We start from the raw sequence: 21,171 nt of genomic DNA on the forward strand, positions 1-21,171 counted from the left end.
GAAGAAAATAGAAGAGTCAGCAAACCTGAAGATAAATCGATAGGAATTATCCAGTCTGAGGAAGAAAAAGAAAAAAATTTTAAAAAATGAACAGAGATTATAGCAAAGGGTCTGACACACGTGTAACTGGAATCCCAGAACAGAGGAGAAAGGATGAATGGAAAAAAGAAAAAGAAGAAGATACAATGGCAGAAAATTCCTTAAGTTCTGTAATTGAATATTATTCAAGAGATTTAGTGAACTCACAGGTGGATAAATACAAAGAAAATCACCGCTAGGCCTAACAATCAAACTGCTGAAAACCAAAGACAAAGTGAAAATCTTGAGAGCAGGCAGAAGAACAACACATAACAATGTTTGTGGACATCTCATTAGAAGCTATGAAGGCCACAAGATAGTCGAGCAATACCTTTAAAGTGCTAGAAGAAAAAAATTGTGGACTCAGAATTTTGTATTTAGCAAAAATATCCTTCAAGAAGGAAAACAAAAAAAATGTTTCATCAATAAAATAAAGCCAGAAATGCTAAAGCATTTTTTAAAGTTAAAGATCTATGATACCAGATGGAAACTCAGATCCTCAGGAAGAAATGAAGAGTATTAGATTATAAATGTCTAGGTAAATATCAAGAAGTATTAAAAGTTTAAAAAATTTATGGATTCTTAAACTAAAAATTATGACATTATATTGTGGGATTTATAATGTGTGTAGATATAATATATATACATATGAATCTATAGTATAAATAGCAAGGACATATAAGACTATAAGGTTTCTACACTGTTCATGCAGTGGTACTATATTAACCCTAAACAGACTGTGAGAAGTTAAGGATGTACATTATAATCCCTAAAGCAATTAACTAACAAAACTAATGCAAAGAGGCATAGTGAAAAGGCTAATAGGTATATTTAAATGTACTATACTTTTTAAAAATATACAAATAATCCAAAAAAGGGAGGAAAGAAGGAACAGAAGGATGAAATACACATACACACACAAAATGGAGAAAATAGAAAATAAATTAAAAAATGACAGACCTATTTCCATTCTTGTCCATACATAGATGAAATGTTAATGAACTAAACACTGTAATTCAAAAGCAGAAGTTGTCATAATGGATAAGAAAGCAAGACTCAACTCGATATATTCTGCATATGAGGTGCATTTTAAATATATAGACATAGGTTGAAAGTAAATGAGTGGAAAAATGTTTTCAATAAATAATAAACAATAGAAGGATAGATACGGTGGCTATATTAATGTCACATAAAATAGATTTTAGTGCAAAAAAGCTATAATGGAGATAAATAGAGACATTTCATCACAATTAAAAGATCAATTCATCAGGGAAACATTGCTATCGTAATAACAGAGGTTTAGAATGCATAAAGTAAAATTAGACAAAATTAAAAAGAAAAATAGACAATTTTATGATAATAGTTTACTGAGACAGATCTCTAGGAAAACTCTGACATTTGAAGCAACACACTTTGAAATAATCCTTATCAAAGAAAGGATCTCGAGGGAAATTAGGAAGATTTTAAATTAAGTAATAATAAAAACACAACACATCACAATTTATGGGTTGCATCTAAAGCAACTTAAAGGGAAATTCACAGCTCTATATGTTTATGTCAGAATACAAAGTCTAAAGTCAATGACCCAAAGTTCTACCTTAAGAAGCTAGTAAAAGAAGAGCAAAATAAATCCAAAGTAAGTAGAAGGAAGAAAATAGTAAAGATAAGAGCAGAATTCAACAAAAGAGAAAACACACAAACAATAAAGAAACTTAACAAAACCAAAAACTGGCCTTTTGTAAAGGTCAACAAAATCAACTCCCAGCTGCACTGGTCAGGGAAAAAGAAGGTTACAAATTACCAGTATATCATATACAAAAGTGGGTTTATCATTAGAATTATTATAGACATTGAAGAGAAAATACAAGAATACTGTGAACAAACTTATGCCAACCGAGATTAAATGGAAAGATGTTTTGAAAACTACTATTTAATAAAACTGATAAGACATTAAAGCAGAACATCTGAATAGTCCTATATCTATAAACATTGAGTTTATTATAAAAAATTTCCATTAAAGAAAGTTCCAGGCCCAGATAATTTTACTGCCAAATTCTGTTAAACATTTAAGGAAGCTATAACACCAATCTTATATAAATTCTTTTGGAAAACAGAGGGAAGAACACTTCCCAATTTATTTGATGAGGTCAGCATAATCTTAACACCAAACCCAACAGACAGTACATAAAGTAAGACCTATATCTTTTATGAACATCATAGATTAAAAAATACTTAACAAAATACTGGAAAATAGCATTCAGCAATATATTATAAAGATAATGCATTTCGACAAGTAAGGTTTATCTCAGGGAAGCAGGGTTGGTAGAGCATTCAAAAGTCAATATGTATAATCATATTTGAATAAAAGAGAACAACATTGTAAAATATCATTAGACAAAAGAAATACCCATTTTATGATAAAAATGTTAGCAAACTAGTAATAGAAATGAAATTCTGCAATTTGATAGAGCATTTATGAAAAACCTATAACTATCATCATCTTATTGGTGAACTATTGAACTATTTCCTTCTAAAGTTCAGGAACAGGCAAGGAAGATTGCTTTTCACCACTTCTTTCATACAGCACTCTGGAGGCTCTAACTATTGCACTAAGGCAAGAAAAGGAAATAAAAGGCATTAAGATTGGAAAGGAAAAAGTAGAAGTACCTATATTTACAGATGACACTATCATTTATGTAGAAAATCCTAAGGAATAACAAAACAACTACCATAACTAAAAAGTGAACTGCAGGATACAAGGAAGTTATATTGAAAATAATTGTATTTCATCTACTAGTAGCAAGCAACAGGAAAATGAAACAAATATTCAGTTTAAAATAGTGTCAAAAACATAAAATTCTTAGGAATAAATTGAACAAAATATATGCAAGACCTCTATATTAAAGCTAAATAACATTGCTGAGAGAAATTTAGAAAGACCTAAATAAATGAAAAGATATAACATATTTATATATTGGAAGACTCACTATTAAGGTAACAAGTCTCCCCAAATTGTTCTAAAGATTCAATGCAGGGTTTTTTTTTAAGAAATTGACAAGTGGATCCTAAAGTTTATATGGTTATGTAAATGATCTAGAATATCCAAAGCCATCTTAAAGAAGTATAATAATGTTAGAGAAATTATATTATCTTACTTTATGACTAACTATAAAGCTATAGTAATCAAAACAGTGTGATGTCAAGATAGGACAGACAGATCAATATAACAGAATGGGGAGCACAGAAACAGAACCATACTCATATAGACATTTGTTTCTTGATAAAAAATACCAAAGCAATTCAATGGGTGGTAAGGTGGGGAGAAAGTCCTTTCAACAGAAGGTTCTGAAATAACTGGATATTTATATGGGAAAAATAAACCTTGACCCCTACCTCAAATCATACAAAAAACTAAATTAAAGCTAAAACTATAAACCTTTAGAGAAAAATATAGGAGAATATCTTTGTGATTCAAAGGATGACAAGTTTTCTTAGGTCGTAGAAAGCAATAGCCATAAAAAACTGACAAATTAAGTTTCATCAGAATTATAAATTTGTGCTCACAAAAGATACTAAGAAAATAAATAGGCAAACTACAGATAGAAAATATTAGAAAACATAAATCTGACAAGTGGTTAATATCCAGGATATATAAAGAACACCCACAGCTCAATAATGAAAAGACAAATAACACAATAAAATACACACAAAATTTTTTTGAAGATTTTATTTATTTTAGAGAGGGGGAGGGTGGGAGGAAAAAAGGGAAAGAAACATCAATGTGTGATTGACTCTCATGTGCCCCTTGTTGGGGACCTGGCCTGCAACACAGGTATGTGTCCTGATTGAGAATTGAACCAGCAACTCTTTGGTTTGAAGGCTAGCGCTTAATCCACTAAGCCACACCAGCCAGGGGTACACAGAAGATTTGAACAGCCAGCTCACAAAAGTAGACATATGAATGGCAAATAAGCACTCAACACATGGCTTAACATTATTAGTTATCAGAGAAATGCAAATTAAGATTACGACTTACCACCAATTTTGGTGAGAGTGTGGAACAACTGTACTATCATACATTGTTAGTGTAAGTGAAAAAATGATACAACTGCTTTTGGAAATGTTTTAGCATTTTTTAAAATAAAATTAACACAAACACCTACTCTATGGCTCACAAATTTCACTCATAGGCATTTATTTACGAGAAGTGGAAATGTGTGTTTACAAAAAGTTTTTAGTAGCTTTAAGCACAATAGCACCCAACTTGGAGTAGCACACGTGCCCATCAATAGTAGAATGGATGAACAAAGTTTGACATATTTAAACAATGGAATACCAATGAACAATAGAGAGGAACAACTAGTGATGCATGCAACAACATGCAAGACTCTTAACAACATCATGCTAAGTGAAAGAAACCTCCAAAATAGAGTGCATATAGTATGAAAGCCATTTAAGTGAAATTCTGGAACAAGAGAAACTAATTAACAGTGGGAAGAATCAGAACTCTGGTTGGCTCCGGGAAGTTGGTGATGGTGATTGACTAGAAGGATCATGGGAAACTTCCCGAGGTGATGGTATTGCTCTATATCTAGATAGAGACTTGGGGTACACAGATGTATGTATTTGTCACAACTCACTGATGTACAATTAAGAGGTCTGTACTTGCACATAAATTTTACACCAGAAAACTGTAGGCAGACCTTGAACTGTAGTTAATTATATGCATGCTAAACTTTTGGGGAAAAGTGACTGATATCTACAATTTATTTTGAAGTGCATAAAAAAAAATAAAATGGACTGCTGAATGGATAGAGAAAGTAAATGGATAGTTATGTGATAACACAAATATAGTAAAATGTTCATGGTAGCTTCTACATAGGGCATGTGTAGATGTTCACTGTACAATTTTAAATATTTTACAATAAAATTGGGAGAGTAAAGAGCAATGAAAAAAAGAAGGCAAGGGACAGAACATTTTTGTCAGTGACTCCCCAATATCTTTCCCTTTAATGAAATATTGATGTTCTTAACTAAGATTGAGGATTACCCAATTTGTTTGAGATGATGCTTGAAGACAATTTGCATTCATTAACTGAAACAGAGTCTTTAGCTTCTTCTGTGGAGACACAACTTTTGATCTAAGTCTTGAGCTTGCTCCCTAGCTGTTTGTGTCCTTGATGTGTTGGTCTCACTATATCCAAACTGGTGGTCTCCCCCGACTCCCCCTACACCACACAAAGCTAAGAGATGGGATCAAGAAACAGATGAAACTCATATGGCTAGATTCCCTCCTGCAACAAATCCCACAATATGACACAAAAGATAATAAATAAGCAAAATACACTCTCCTTCTAGAATGCACAACAGGATGAAAAATAAGAAAGAGTATTATTAACAGACCAAAAATTTCAAGAGATTCTAGAAAGATATAAAACAGAAGCACACACATGCAGAAGAACACAGTTGTGATTTGTGGATGATTTGGAGATACTCCAAGAGGCAACAGAGAGAAGAAATTAACTGTGAAGCTGCATTCAAACCTATAAAACTTTATTGGAGTTTATAAAAGAAGACCAATATGGAAAGCCATAATGTGTCTCCAGACTCAATATTATAAATATACCATTTCTACAAAACCAGTCTATAAATTCAGTACAATTGCAATCAGAATCCCATAGGATATTTTTTATTTTAATTTTTAAAAATACTTTATTGTTATTCTATTACAGTTGTCCCAGTTTTCCCCCCTTTGCCCCACTCCACCCAGCCCACCCCCTGCTCCCACAGTCCATCCCCACCCTGCTGTCCATGTCCATGGGTCCTTTATACCTGTTCCTTGACTAGTCCCTTCCCTTTCTTTCACCCTTATCTCACTACCCACTCCCTTCTGGTTGCTGTCAGTCTATTCTTTGTTTCCATGCCTCTGGTACTATTTTGCTTGTTAGTTTCTTCTGTTCATTAAGTTCCTCTTATAAGTGAGATCATATGGTATTTGTCTTTTACCACCTGGCTTATTTCACTTAGCATGATACTCTCCAGTTCCATCCATGCTGTTGTGAAGGGTAGGAGCTCCTTTCTTTCTGCTGTGTAGTTTCTGTTGTGTAAATGTACCACAGTTTTTTGATCCATTCATTTACTGCTGGGCACTTAGGTTGCTTCCAGCACTAGGCTATTGTAAATTGTGCTGCTATGAACATTGGGGTGCCTAAGTTCTTTTGAATTGCTGTTTCGGGATTCTTAGGGTATATTCACAGCAGTGGAGTCACTGGGTCAAAAAGCAGTTCCATTTTTAGTTTTCTGAGGAAATTCCATACTGCTTTCCACAGTGGCTGCACCAGTCTGCATTCCCACCAACAGTGCACTAGGGTTCCCTTTCTCTACATCCTTGCCAGCACTTGCTTTTTGTTGATTTATTAATGAACAACCTAACCCCACATCTACAAGAACTAGAGAAACCACAACAAACAAATCCCAGAGTGAGTAGAGGGAAGGAAATAATCAAGATCAGAGCAGAATTAAATGACATAGAGACTAAAAAAATCAATTCAAAAGATGAATTTAGGAGTTGGTTCTTTGAAAAGATAAACAGAATTCACAAACTTCCAACTAGACTCATTAAGAAAAAAACAGAGAGGACCCAAATAAATAAAAATCAGAGATGAAAGAAGATATAACCAATACCACAGAAATGCAAAGGATTGTAAGAAATCATTATGGACAGCTATATGCTGTGAAATGGACTGATTTCTGGAAACATACAATCTTCCAAAACTGAATCAAGAAGAGACAGAAAGCCTGAATAGACCAATAACAAGTAGTAGTAATAAAAAAACTCCCGGCACACAAAAGCCCTGGCTTCACAGGTGAATTTTACCAAACATTTAAAGAAGAACTAACTCCTAACCTTCTCAATATATTCCAAAAAGTTCAAGAAGAGGGAAGTCTCCCAAACTCTTTTTTACGAGGCCAGTATCATCCTAATTCCAAAACCAGACAAAGACACAACAAAGAAAGAAACTACAGGCCAGTATCTCTGATGAACATATATGCTAAAATCCTCAACAAAATATTGGCAATCCCATAGGACATTTTTAATGAAGATTGACTGAATGAATCTAAAGTTCTTATTGATAAAATAATATATGAGAATAGGTGAATAATTATGGAGGAAAGTTGTATTCAGAGATATCAAAACATACCATGAATCTGTACTGAGTATGGACTCAATGCAGGAGTAAATAGTTCAATAAACTCTAATAGAGAAGCTAGAAACATATTCTTGCAGATGTGAAAATCTGGTTTACAGTAAAATTGGCATTTTTAGTGGAAGACAGGGGTGGACATTACATATATGATGTTGGGACAGTTGGCTCTTCATTTTCAGAAAAAGTATCACCCTATCTTATGCCGTGTACACAGGGACATGGGGAGTCTTGACAAGGAGTGGAGGGCAGAGAGTGCTGCTACAGCAGGGCCAGTGGCCTGGGTGGGCCACAGGGTGATGCTTCAAGGTGAAGTCTGAATTTGCTGGTAGAACATGTACCTCACAGCCGTCATCTACCAGAAACCCAGCTGTCTGAGTCAGTTCACGCTGCCTGAATAAATACACCATAGTGTGTGTGGATTAAATAATAAACAGTTATTTCTCACAGTTCTGGAGGCTGGGAAGTCCAAGATCAAGGTGCTGGAAGGTCCAGTGTTTGGGGAGGGCTCACTTTTTGATGTGCAGATGACTGCCCTCTAGTCGTAGCCTTCATATGGTGCAGAAATTCTCTCTCTTCTCATGAGGGCACTAGCCTTATCAGGAGGGCCCCACCCTCATGACCTCCCTCCCTCCCAAACACCCCATCTTCAAATGCCATCACATCAGGGATTGGGTTTCAATATATGAATTGGGGGGTTGGGGGGTCACAGACATTCAATCAACAGCACCAGTTAGCCTGACTGTCTCCCGCCTTTTCTCTGTGGTGCTAGTAATGGACGAATAATAACTATCTACCATGAGCTCTGGCTGGTAACAGGTAGTGGGAACATCATAGGCAGGCTGGGCCTGGAGACTTTTACGCGGTCAGGCAGCCAGCATGTGAAGGAGCCAGATTATTATTCTGCAGGGCAGTCACTTGCCAGAGATGACCATGTTCTCATGTGGAATTGATTTGATTTTAGTTCATGTGTTTACTATTTTAAGTATTGCCTTGGGGATGTGACATTTTAAATAGGGTGGCCAGTTCCCTGGGATTTGGCATTTGAGTGAAGACCTGAAAGAAGCAAGAGAATGAGCTAGGCATTTATCTGGGAGAGAGTGTTCCAGGCAGAGGGTATGCAGGGCAAAGGGCCTTGAGAGGGAGCAAGGGGCTCTGTGTGGCCAGAGAGGAGTGGGCAGGGGTAGACAAGTCAGAGAGGTAGCAGAGGCCAGATCGTGTTGGCCTTAGGAAGGAAAATCAGACCCAGGCTTTTCAGGAACGTGTGGAAAAGTGTACTCCCCACATGCTTGAGGTCCACAGAAATGGAAGTCAGCTGCAGTGTTGTGGGTGTGGCCAAGGAATAGAGAGAGACAGATGAGTTTTAGCCTGAAGATTGCAAAGCACCTTGGAAATTTTGCTTAGAGGAATTAAAACCGAAGAATGATCAGAGCAGGGCTGGGTTTCTAGGTGAGCATTCCTAGCTTCTCTAGGAGGTGGCAAAGGAGGGGGTGTGGGTGGTGGTAGGCTCATCTCTGGCATAGATCCCATTAGTGCCCATCCTACTCATGAACTTGGGAAGCTGAGGTTTTCCCATCTTGTTTAGTGTCCTGTAAATGTAAATTCAAGTACCCACCCCTCCCAATGAAATTGCTTCTTCATTGCTTCCAATATAGAAATTAGAGAGCCACTGTCTGTAGGTGTCAATCTGACCTCAGTCCAACCATGACCTTGGGTGTCCATAGATAAAGGGTGTGTCATCACCTTCAGGGCTCTGTGTGGGTTCCAGACAACCACCTGAGATCTGAAGGCAAACCACAGGCATTATTCCATCTTCGGGGTGATCTTTTGTTTTCTTTTGGTCACTTGTTGCTGTTGTTTGTGTCTTAAAAATGTAACTTCTCTGTGGCAGGTGCTTCATTGACCAAGCTTTGTGTAAGAGGGGAGAGCCTGGGCTGCCCACTTCAGAGAACTTTTCATTTCCTACTCCACTGGGAAAAATTGGGGAGCCAAGGCTAACCTGATGTCCTCTGTTTATTATAAGTCACAGTGGCGAGCAACAGAGAGGTTTATTGGCATTTGATGGGAAGAAGGGTGGACGACAGCTGTTTCTCATTTGCCCAGAATGTTTATGCATGTAAATGTTAAGTCAGAGAAGTGGCCAGTGTGGTTTTAGTCTTCAATGTTAAAGTGAATTCAGATTTTCACCCACAGGACAAGGAGTGGTAATAAATAAAAGTCTGTAATTAATAAAATCATCTAAAAAGGGGGAGAGGATATAGAAAGTGCCTTTGTTCTCCCCTCTGTGATTCTATGCAGACTCTTTTTGCATCCAAGTGTGTTATATTTGTTCTTTTGACTTCCAATTGCCTTTCCTTTCATTAGTGAAAGAACACTGTCCTCCTAACTGTTTCCAAATTAGAGAGCGAGAGAGGCAGAATTGAGCTGGACCCATGGTGTACAGTTCTTGGAAACTGGTGATGCATGTTGGGTAATTTGATTTGTGGCAATTAAAAGGATTAATCATGAAATATAAAAAACTGCTTACTATTATACTTTAAAATGAGCTCTGTGTATGAAACTCATGCCTACACTTTCTGTTCATGTAACAGAAATGTTTAGGAAATGGTTTTATGACTAAAGTACAGATAAAATTAGAATGGCAAGAGAAGATCTGTATATGTGATTTCTTCTAAAAGCAGAGATGGTAAAAATACATACATGACCTTTTATTCCTTGGGTAAAACTAAGGGTGATTTATTATCCACACTTCTGAATAAAACTTTAAAGAGTGGTCCTCTTGAGCTTTTTTTCTCACTCAAGTGTCAGGTACTTCATCAGGCAAATTGTGTGATGTGGGGAAAACCTGGGTTTTCCAGGTCATGGTACTTACTCTCATTTCTTCTTCCAATGAGAAAAAAATTCCAGAGCCAAACGTAAACCAGTATCCTGTGGTAAGTCTTGCAGACCAAAGGTCAAGATCAATTTTGTGTGTGTGTGTGTGTGTGTGTGTGTGTGTGTGTGTGTGTGAGATTAAAACTACAGGTGTATACAACAGAATTATTTCCCTGGATGAATAGCGCAGAATAAAGATTTCTTCAGTACTATACTTCTAAATTTCTTTTCTTTCTTTCTAGCATAACACGGCTGGTATAAACTGTGAAAAGTGTGCTAAGGGTTATTACCGCCCTCATGGCATTCCAGTCGATGCCCCCCACGGCTGCATCCGTAAGTTTCATTTCAACCTGGTGTGTCTGACACTGTGTATGCTGCTTCAGGGAGGTCACCAGGCTAAATCCCTGTCAGTTAGTAGTTCCCGACTTTCCTGGTTTCTCCATATTATTGGTTCACTCCTTACTGTGTGACCTCAGGCAGGTACAGAATCTTGCTAAGCCTCAGACTTCTTATATATAAGTAGAAATGGTGATATACTCCCTAAGATTAAGTGAAATGCCCCCCAGAGCCCCTAGGAAAACACTAAGTATTGGGCCTGTCACACACTGGGCCTGCAGCAAATGTGAGTCCCTCCGTCTCCTGTTGTTGCGACGTGTTTCTATGATCTCTGATTATTTCAAAAATTTTCAGCAGTAGCATCAAGTAAAGATTAGTAAAGATTTTATAAGGATTTAATAATAGTCCCAATATTTAAAACAGCTACGATTTATCAAGCATTTGCTATATGCAAGGTCTTGCCTACATATTTTCACAATGTCTTATTTATTTCTCACAATAAGTTTAGGACATTGTATTATTATTCTAATTTTTAGAAATGGGGGAACCAAAGGGTCTGAGTAGTTACAAATTTCGGCCCAGGTGAAAAAACCACTAAGGGATCCACTGGTGGATCCAGGAAGTAGTTTACTTCTGTCTGGAGTCACCGTGCTATCCCGCATCCATTGTAAAGAAAAATGCCGCTGGTTCTTTCCTGTGGAATTATCAGTCAGAGGTCTGATTGTGGACTTTGTCCTGTATGTGTATCCTATTGGGTTCCTTCCTGTTTTTTGGCCTCCACGGTTCTCTGGCTGCCATGGTTGGAAAAAACTCAGTGCCCCACCATTTCTAAAATTCATTTGTCGTATCATTAAGATTTGAGGGCACCAAAGTCTGAAGTATTGTATTGTGGACTCTGATCTGTCTTTCTCTAGGACAATAAGTCATTAAGCGTGTTTCCATTTTCCTTCCATTGAAGTGGTCTCAGGGAGATGTTACAGGCTTAGCACAAAGAATCCACAGGACACAAAAATCCTAAACAAATTAAGCAAAGGACACCAGGAGAAGCTGGGCTGAGGTGAGGGAACTGGAGGGTCCTTGACAGCTCACAGCTTCTCCAGTCTCCCAGTTCCTCATGGGACATGTGCCTTGCTGGGCTATGGCAGTATTTCTGCTATACAAGGTGAGGATTTGCCAGGTCAAGGGAAGCTCCCAAGTGAGGGGTTCACCAAACCTCTTATACCCCAAGTATGTCCCTCTGAAATGCAAACCTAATAATTGTGTTGGTTGCAAAAACTGCCTTCAGTAAGCCACATTGCTTGAATCTAGCATTTGGATTATGGGCACAATCTTGCCATGCTGTCTGCAGATTATATATCCACGTCTAGGCATCCCATGCGAGTTCGCACCACAGCTGTGTGATGATGACCATGATGTGGACATCACAGTTGGGCAGGAGAGGCTGTGCCCAGCAGACCGGCCAGCAGCTACAGCACACAGCCACCAGCCCCTCTGATTGTAGTTGATGAAGGTTTTCCCTCTTCTGTGATGAGCTGGGCAGAACTCAGTATAATCAATCACATTCTTGAGAACATCTCAGTGTGGATGCTCATTAAAGCTCATCTCTGTGGGCCCATGGGGTTCAGCCAATGGGAACTATGTATGAAGTGAAAAACAGGATGCACCCTTTCAAGGATGGCTCTAGACCAATGAAGAAGTATTAAACATTGCCTGAGAAGTATTGGGACATATTTGCTTCAGTAAGTGCAGCAGACTGATCCTTTGAAACCTGAAATTTCTCTAAGCTTGCAGCTGTAACCCTGAGCATGCGGATGACTGTGAGCAGGGCTCGGGCCGCTGTACCTGCAAGCCAAATTTCCACGGAGACAACTGTGAGAAGTGTGCTGTCGGATACTATAATTTCCCTTTTTGCATGAGTAAGTACCACTGCAAAAGTAGGACACCCCTTCTTGGTGCATAGTTGGGCTTTTTGCATTAATAGCTGAGGACATGGCAGGTGGGGGAGGGTTGGAGGGGGGTACCAATGGGGCCAGGTAGACTGTATTTATGTCAAAGTGTTTTTAAAAGTTTGGAACATAAAATTGATACAAGTATGTTTTATAGTCTTCTTTATGTCCAAAGTGTTAGGTTGTACCATAGACATTGCCATCTCATTGGGTTGAAAGGGTCAAATATTGGCAATTTCACCTTAGTAATCCACGTCTGTGATTTTAGTTCATGAACCTAGAATTGATGTCATGGCTTGTAGATGTTCACTTGCATACATGTAGTGCGTGTCATGTTTGGGTGAGCAGGAGGATGTGTTTCCTCTTTCCCAAGGTACACTAGGCTACGGTGTCATAGCCCCCACCTCACCCCACTGCAGTGATCTTAGTGAACATCTCAGCATCTTAGAGAGAAAAATAAGTATCTGTTAGAAATACCATAGAACACAAGGCAGAAGTATCTATGAAATCGACTATGCAAATTGTGGTTAGAGCCATGGTCTGGTCATTCAGCTACAAGATAAATACTGCAGTCTGATGTTAGGACAAGAGCCCCCAGTGCTGCATGAGTTCTCGCCCATTCCCACACTCACGATCCTGCAACCACAGGAAGAGCACATTGAGTTGTAGGGAAAAGTGGGGGCAGGTCACCGATGACTCGGTGGCTGTGGGTCCAGGCTCACACTGTCCCGGGGTAGTTATTAAACTAGTGCTGCTTTCACTGCCAACTGTCCTGGTGTGAAGAACCAATTATATGATCATCTGATGTTTAAGTGAACCAATTTTAAGCCAGAACACAGTAACACCAAATCAGGACTTAATCAACTTAGAATCTGCAGTTGTTGGATGGAGGCTGAGCAGAAACTGTATTTTCCTTTTTAGTGGAGAAATGAAACCTGAAGTAATGTTATGGTGTAAACAAAATCTGAGGGGTGGGAATCTTGAAAGAAAACACTTTTAAAAAGCTAGTCTCAATTTTACATTAAAAACCCATGAAGTTGTTAAAGAAGTCAAGTCATCCTGCTTAGCCTGGGACTTGGCTATTGTGAGCGCAAAATCTCTATATCTGTTTGTTAATATGCAAATAAGAGTGTCTGACCAGTCTGGTTTCAATTACTAGCTGCATTTTAAATGTAGCAATATTGTCCTTCTTTAAGTTAGTCTCCACAAGCTACTTTTCACTAAATTAGAGAGGGCTTCTTCTTAGTTAGTGCAATTTAATATTTTATTGTACTGTCTCCTTAATCCTCTGAGTTTTTAATAAACTATTTTTCTAGGAATTCCCATTTTTCCTGTCTCTACTCCAAGTCCAGAAGATCCAATAGCTGGAGATATAAGAGGTAAATAACCTCTCTTTTTTACTGAACTTCAGTGAAGATATTATGTCCCCCTAGTCTCCTATTCTACTTCCTGCGCACACAGCTATGTCCAAGTTCAGGAAGAATGGCAAGATGTCTTGAGGTGTCTCCTGTTTGAGCCCCTCACACTTCCCCCCATCATTTTCTACACCAATCTGTCTTTTGCAAGGCACTACCTGATTAAGGAAATGAAGCAGAGCTTGGACTATAAATCTGTGGCTGCTCAAAACTTCAGTCGCAATCAGTGCTCACTGTCTTCTTTGGGCTCCTTGTGAAGCCCAGAGAAAGGAGAGCCAGCGGTTCGTTTGGAAGCGATCCCAGGAAACACCAATAAGCAGCAGTCACCAACCTTTTTGGCACCAGGGACTGGTTTCATGGAAGCAATTTTTCCACAGACCAGGGTGGGGGATGGTTTCCAGATGATTTGAGTGCATTACATTCAAGCTCCTCTCCCACTATGTGGCCCAGTTTCTTACAAGCCACAGACCAGTAGTGGTCCACGGTCCAGAGTTGGGGGCCCTGAATAAGGGAGTGAGTCAGGGAGTAATAGAAGCTGTTATACAGATATATTAGCAAGCAAGGCCCTACTGCAGCACCTGGAGCCCCAACCCTCTGAACACAGAATTTACTCAGCATTTTCTGAACTGAAGGAATAATTTCAATTGCCTGCTACTGATGGAGGGCTGCCTCTGCGGCATTAACTCTGTGGCATCTCCAGCTTGGCCTGCAGGAAGGCTGAGGTGCTCCTGCAGCCTGAAAACTCTTCTGGGCAGAGAGTGGTAGAGGTGTGCAGGAAGCAGCCTTTGGGGTGGAGAGGTATGGGTGCCACACCTACCAAATTTCTCATTCTGCAAGTATTTTATGATGGCTGATTATATACACAGTGACATTCTGGCTGTGGGGGGTTAGCATTCCCAGCTCTCTTAGAGCTTATATTCCAGTTGGGGAACTCATACAATAACATATGCGGTATACAAACCACTTAACAAATAAAATCTCTAATATGCTAGATTATGATACATGGGGCTGGGACCTATACAAGGCCATTACTTTTATGGGAAAGTCATTCACATTGCAGATATAAACTAGCCCATATGGGAATATGTAGGTCTTTAGGTTAGATTCAGGAGCTGTGGGAAGTTTCCTACCTAAACCCCACAATGGCACACACAGGGATGCACACACTCAGAAGGGCACACCCGCACCAACATCACATGCACACAGCCCGTGACCATCTGAGTTACCCACTGATGTCACTTCTCGTCCCCTAGGGTGCCCAGATGCTCCCTCTCCGGGTGTGCAGGAAATGACAGGTGTATAAGAGCACACGTACTATTCCTTCAGGCGTGTCCGGGGCCTGGGTGGGCAGAGAAGGGGCACTTGTGACCAGACAAGAAGATGGCCCCTGGAGAGATCTCCTTGGCAGAGCAGTTCAGGTTCCGCACCAATATGGTAGCTCAGAGTATGAGCTAGAGACAGCCTTGGTCATGCCTGTTGTGGAAAAAATAAGGCAGAGAGAGAGGTTAGGGGATGTGAGGTTTGCTGATTTAAATAGAGAAGGCCTCACCGAAAAGATAATCAGGAGGGCCCTGAGTGGGTTAGGGTGAGCTCTGCAGGCGTCTGGGAGGAATCGTCCAGACAGGAGAGAGTGAGTGCAAAGAAAGCGATTAGGGTAGGGACACACTGGGGGTGTTTGATGAACAAAAGGGAGACCAGATGTATGAAGGCTGAGTGAGCAAAGGGGAGACAGATAAGGGGGGCAGCTCAGGGGCCAGACGGTAGGCCCTTATCAGCCACTGCAGAGACTCAGCCTTCTCCTCTGAAGGAGACGGGAGCCACGGAGAGGTTTGCACTGAGAAGTGACATTGTGTAAGGACCTTCGTGGCTGCTGTGTTGGAAACCACTTGCAGGGGGAGACGATGAGCCAGGGAGACATCATGGGAAGCTATTGCGATAGTTCATGAGGAAGAGAGGATGGTGGCTCAGGCCCAGGAGGTCTCAGTGGAGTGACAAGAAGTGGACAGATTGTGCATTTAATGTGGAGATAGAGCCAATGGGACTTGCCAGAGAATTGCTGGACCAGAAGTGACATACGAGAGAACGACAGGACACTGGAGGGGGTAAGCAAGGAAGATGTTGCTGTTTATCAAAGCCAGAAAGGCTGTAGAAGAGAAGGCCATGTGTACGGGCTAGGGGAGAGGGGAGCGGGTGAGGTCATGGGGGCTTGTGGGCACTCTCTTCTGGCTGTTCCTTTTTCTCTCTGTGAAATAAGAATCAAGGCCAGAGGCAGAAAGTGAGGATGGGGAGGAGGACTTGGAGTTGAGGAGAGAGAGGATATGAAAAAGCCATCCTACACCGTGGGGGACTGAATTGGCCTGGAGAATGTCATAGGATTGGGGGTGGCACAAAGGGCTCACCGGAGGTGAGGTGTAACACAACCCAGTTTACCTTCCTGTGCTGTTTCCTACTTCTGCTCTGCCTGTGCCAGATCAAACCACAGCACCAGGTGCTATTATGTGGGGTATGTATCGTCTTAAGTTTTGTCAGGCCCTTGGTTGCCGGGGGACAGCAGCTCTGCTTGACTCGGTTTCCCATCCTCCCTGGACCCACCACAGTGTCCTGTCCAGAGTGGGGCATAATCAAGTGCTTCGTTAAATGTTCGTTAATTGACTAGACAGAACTCAGCTTTCAAGCTTTGATTACAACACACTTCTCTGGTTGTCTGCCACAAGAATGTTTTAGATCTCCCACTTACTGTCTGTCTACAGTAATCCCTTTGTTATCCAATTCTTTTTTTTTTTTCTCCCCAAGTAGACTGGTGGTGACTTCAGGAAAAAGAAAACTTAATTGAACTTGAAGGGAAGTTCAGACGTCTGTTACAAAATATTAGTGAAGCCTTAGAACACAGCCTTGAGGAAAAGAAGTTTAATTAGTACAGTTAGATTTATTTGGGAATTTGAATGTACAGCTATCCATTTCATTGTGGTCTTTTATTAATGCATTTTGAAAACACCCTGTTTGGGGCCTAACTCCTGGCAGGGAATCCTAGAAACACAACCATCTCAGCAGCCAGAAGATACACAGTACTGGGTAATACCGAGCACCCTTCAACCCTGAGAATTTCAGTTCTTTTAGGTCCATGGATGCGTTCATGTCTTCTAATACAGTGGTTCTTAAACAGGGCTGTGTTTTAGAAGCCCTTAGTTTTACGGGATATAACTTCCTGTGTATCACCCCAGATCTAAATCTACATTTTCAGAGTTGAAGCCTAGGCTTATATTTTGAGCAAGTTTTCCAGATGATGCTGATATATGTCTGTCATCAAAAAACCACTCCTCTAGTTGGTAAAAATTCCCATTTAGTGTTTGGAAAACTTTTCTGTAAAGGTTCAGGTAGTAAATATTTTCAGCTTTGTAGGCAAAGTTGCAGTATTCAACTTTGTTGTTGTAGAAGCAGCTATAGCTAATACGTAAATGAATGAACTTGGTTGTCTGTGTTCCAATAAAACTTTATTTGCTAAAGCAGGGGTGGGTTTGGCACTCAGACCATAGTTTACAGATCCTGGGATTATATCAGAATCTCTGGGCTTGGGATCCCACACCCAGGCAATGGTGGGGAACCACTACTCTAGAAAATCTATACAATCAATTTCAGACACTGAAGCTTTGAAGCAGAAGAACAGAACAATATTACAGATCAGAATGTTTGTGAGTTTTTCATTGTATTTCATGACCCCGAATATTATTAGGACTTTCTAGGTCCAAGTGATTAGTTATATCCACTTAAGATTTATTTTTAGGAAACCAGTATATCAATATCTTTGTATCATATCGCAATGCATCGATAGACACATCTTTAAGGGTTCCTTTTGAATGTGAAGGCATATGCAAAACATGCCCTCTAGAGGGACACCAGCCTGCAGGTGCACACACACTCCTGTTCTTCCAAGTTTGAATGAAGAGCAGCAAAAAGCAAAGTCAGCATTTGCAGAAAGACTCCGGGTGCTCACTTTAGTAGACATATAATCTAAGGATGATTCTCTAAAGCGGCCCATTTGGCCTGAAAAATGTCCAGGACGTTTTTCGACTAATATCATGAAAAGGGTGTAATTCCCCCAATCATTTTGTTAGGAGCTTCTTGCAGTTGCCAAAGTTTGGAGGTCAGTGTGGTTGGGACAAAGGATGAGAACTCCAAGGCTGGGGAGATGGCCGCTGGGGGTGCTTTCCTGGCTCTGTTCCTCCCCAGGCTGGGCACTTTATCTGCCTGGTGGGGTGGAGCCGTCATTGTTGATGTGGAGACCTGCCAGGTAAGGCTTATAGAAGGGCACGCAAATTCTGGCATTTCACCTTTGAAGCTCTGTGTGGATGCCAATAAAATAGAATTCAAGGAATGGTATTTACTGAAAAGAATTCTAGTCTTGAATATTTAGCATATTCGTCATTCACTAAACTTTTATGAAGTGCCTATTCTGTACTAGGCACTGACTGGGCACCGACAAGGCACAGTCCTGCCTGCTACATGGCCCCTGCACCCCCGGAAGCTCCAGTCCCGCAGGAGACACACAGGCAAACAGTTATGATTATGACAACAGGAGTTAATACGATGGTCAACACGAAGCTGTGCGAGCATACAAGAGTGACATCCATATAGTCCCTTACAGAAGGCGTGATGGCAGGGAAGGGAGGGAGGGAGGAGAAAAGAGAGGGAAGGAAAGGAGGGAAGGAGGAAGGTCCATAGAGGTTCTGGAAGGGCTTCCCCAGAGCAGGAGGAGGAGGCATGTGAGCTGAGTCTTAGAGCATGGAGGAGTTAGCAGGGAGAGGGGCCACTGAGAGAAGGCATGGGAATAAGAGAGGGGGCGGCAGGTGGCTCTGGGAGGCACTGGGACTGAATCGTGGGGAAGGGGAAGAAGGGAGTGAAGGGGTAGAGGGAGGAGAGGGTTAGGAAACGAGCAGACTGGGCAGCCAGGCACAAGTGTGCAGGTTACAGTGCACACTGCACTGCGTCTGAGGGGCGTCACATCCACTGAGGGCACTGCGGACGTATATGTTTATGACAATTTTACCACAGGTGTCAGGAAAGCACCTGAGGAAGGGACACCTGTTCTAGTTTGCACGTCTAGTTTGTGCAAAGATGCCACTTGGGCTGCTGGCAGTCTGGAAGGTTTTGAAGGGGCTATGGTGTCATACATGTCAAGGACTTTGGACTGTGTCCTGAAGGCATTGGATCACCTTTGAGGAATTTAAACTGGAAAATGACATGAGAAGAAAGGCCACTCTCGACACCAGGGTGGACAGTGAACTGGAAGGGGCAAGACAGGAGCCAGACAGCCTTGTGCGGAGGCCGGCAAACAATCCAGGCAGACAGGGATGAGGTCTGAGGGGAGGCTCTGGAAGGAGAGCAGCATTCCAGGGACTTTCCGGAGATGTAATCACCGTGACTTGGTGACAAGGGGAAGGGGAGGGACCTCAGAGGTTTCTGGCTCCGGCACTGTCTGGGACTGCTTTCCAGATAAGGAAGAGGAATTGTTGAAAAGTAGAGTTTTAGAAACAGAATTTTTAAAATGCATAGGTACCAGATGTTTTCTTTCTGTTTACAAATGATTGTAAATCAGGATTCCTTGGACCTCAGTGACAATGTGAAGTTCAAGTTTCTTACTGAATTTGAATGCCTGGTTAATGCCAAGACTGTGTTTGACAATAACACTTTCCCTCTCTCTGCAGCATTCTGTGCTGACAGGGCCAGGGCTTTGGGGCCTTGGATGGCAGTGTGGCGAGTGGTCAGTGCGGTGCTCATGCCAGCCTGGGCGCCAAGGCTTGTCTTGTGATGAATGTGCCCTTGAACATGTCCGGTGCTCTTTTGGTCAGATTAGGTGACTGCCTGTTTGAAGGATGGGCAAGGCAGAGATTATGCAGACTATAAAGGTGTTCTGATGTACCCTGCTCCTTTTTCTTAATTATTTTTTCAGAGAAAATAATTCCATAGCTTTCTTATTAATCTTTCATCTGAAAAGTTAAGGGTTTAGGACAATGAAGAAAGACTGGGATTTGACTAAACTTTTAAAATGACCTATTATTTAAATCTTTTTAAATAATTTGAAAGAAAATCTTTCAAAATGCATGAGACCTCCCTTCCTTGAGAACTATGGTGATTGAACCCAGTCAAATCTTTGAGTATTTTAGGATCTTCCTTATGGGACCATGTTGCAGATTTAGATGCTAAAGTTTCTGATAGAAATGTAGATGATTTAAATGTGAGATTGGCTTGAATACTAATCTAGGACACACCTTGAACATGGCTTTTAAAGTCAGTTATCAGCTTGTAATTTTAGCATGGGCTTGAGAGTCAGAAACACCTGTGTTCATATCGTGACCCTACTTTTCTGGCTGTGTGACCTTGAGCAAGTTAATTAACCTTTCTGAGCATCTTTTTTTTTTCTCAGCTATAAAATGCTTACCTATCTTACAGAGCTCTTGCTTGTTTTTTTTTTTAATCCATTTATAAAGAAGTCAAGCAAGAGTCTGTCTTTTTGAGAAATATTTATTCATTGAGAAATACTGTATGATGACATTGGTGGCCCCGAGGTGACCCCTCACTAAGTGTTCAGTCCTAGAGGTGTTTCAATTACCTATTGCTGTGTAACAAATCACCCCAAAACTTAGTGGCTTAAAATGACAAGAGTTACTTCTCACAATGTGGGGGGCTAGCTGGGCAGTCTCTGCTGGACTTGCTGGAGGGTCTGCTGGGGACAGCGGGCATCTCTCCCTCGTGGCCTTTCTCCTTGAGGAAGCTAGACTGGGTGCTTCACATGGCTGTCTTAGGGTTCCCAGAGGGCGGAATGGAAACCACAGAGACTGTTTTGGCCTGGGCTCAGAAATCCTACACCAGCATGTTCACTTCATTTTGTTGGTCAAAGCAAGTCGTGAGGCCCACAGTGATTTCAGTAATGAAAGTGTTATGAAAGACAAACAGCTAAGAGAGAGAATAGGAGAGGAAGGGGGGAGCTGCTTGTACAGATTGGTTGGGGTTGACTTTGGACTGAGAAAGAACCAGGGAAAGGCGTTCCAGGCAGAGGAAGGTCTTGAGGTGGGAAAGCACTTCTTTGCGGGCTTAAGAGCGTCCTGACTTGCTCATGCCCTCTAGGCATGGACAGGCTCATGCCTAGAGGGTTAAGTGACGCAGTCTGGGTGAATCCCCCGCAAAGCCATGTACAGCATGTGGTTGAGCTGAATTTACATTTGTTTCTTTTCTTCTAAAAAAATGTGAGTTAGAAGTATGTTTAATTCAAGATTGTCATTAGGCCCTGGCCAGGTAGCTCAGTTGGTTAGAGTATCATCT

At 40.9% G+C, this 21,171-nt stretch overlaps 1 protein-coding gene across 1 annotated transcript in view; it reads left to right on the forward strand.

Annotated features, from left to right (window-relative positions):
- The window catches only part of LAMA3 (laminin subunit alpha 3), a 248,937-nt gene that overhangs the window by 75,929 nt on the left and 151,837 nt on the right, over nt 1-21,171 (forward strand). The window contains exons 9-11 of the mRNA XM_045849829.1: nt 10,400-10,490; nt 12,278-12,409; nt 13,756-13,818. Coding sequence (XP_045705785.1) covers nt 10,400-10,490; nt 12,278-12,409; nt 13,756-13,818 — 286 coding nt within the window. The remainder of the gene's footprint in view (nt 1-10,399; nt 10,491-12,277; nt 12,410-13,755; nt 13,819-21,171) is intronic.

The sequence above is a fragment of the Phyllostomus hastatus genome, unplaced genomic scaffold (assembly GCF_019186645.2).
Source record: "Phyllostomus hastatus isolate PE091 unplaced genomic scaffold, TTU_PhHast_1.1 phas_contig_80, whole genome shotgun sequence".
Taxonomy (NCBI): Eukaryota; Metazoa; Chordata; class Mammalia; order Chiroptera; family Phyllostomidae; genus Phyllostomus; species Phyllostomus hastatus.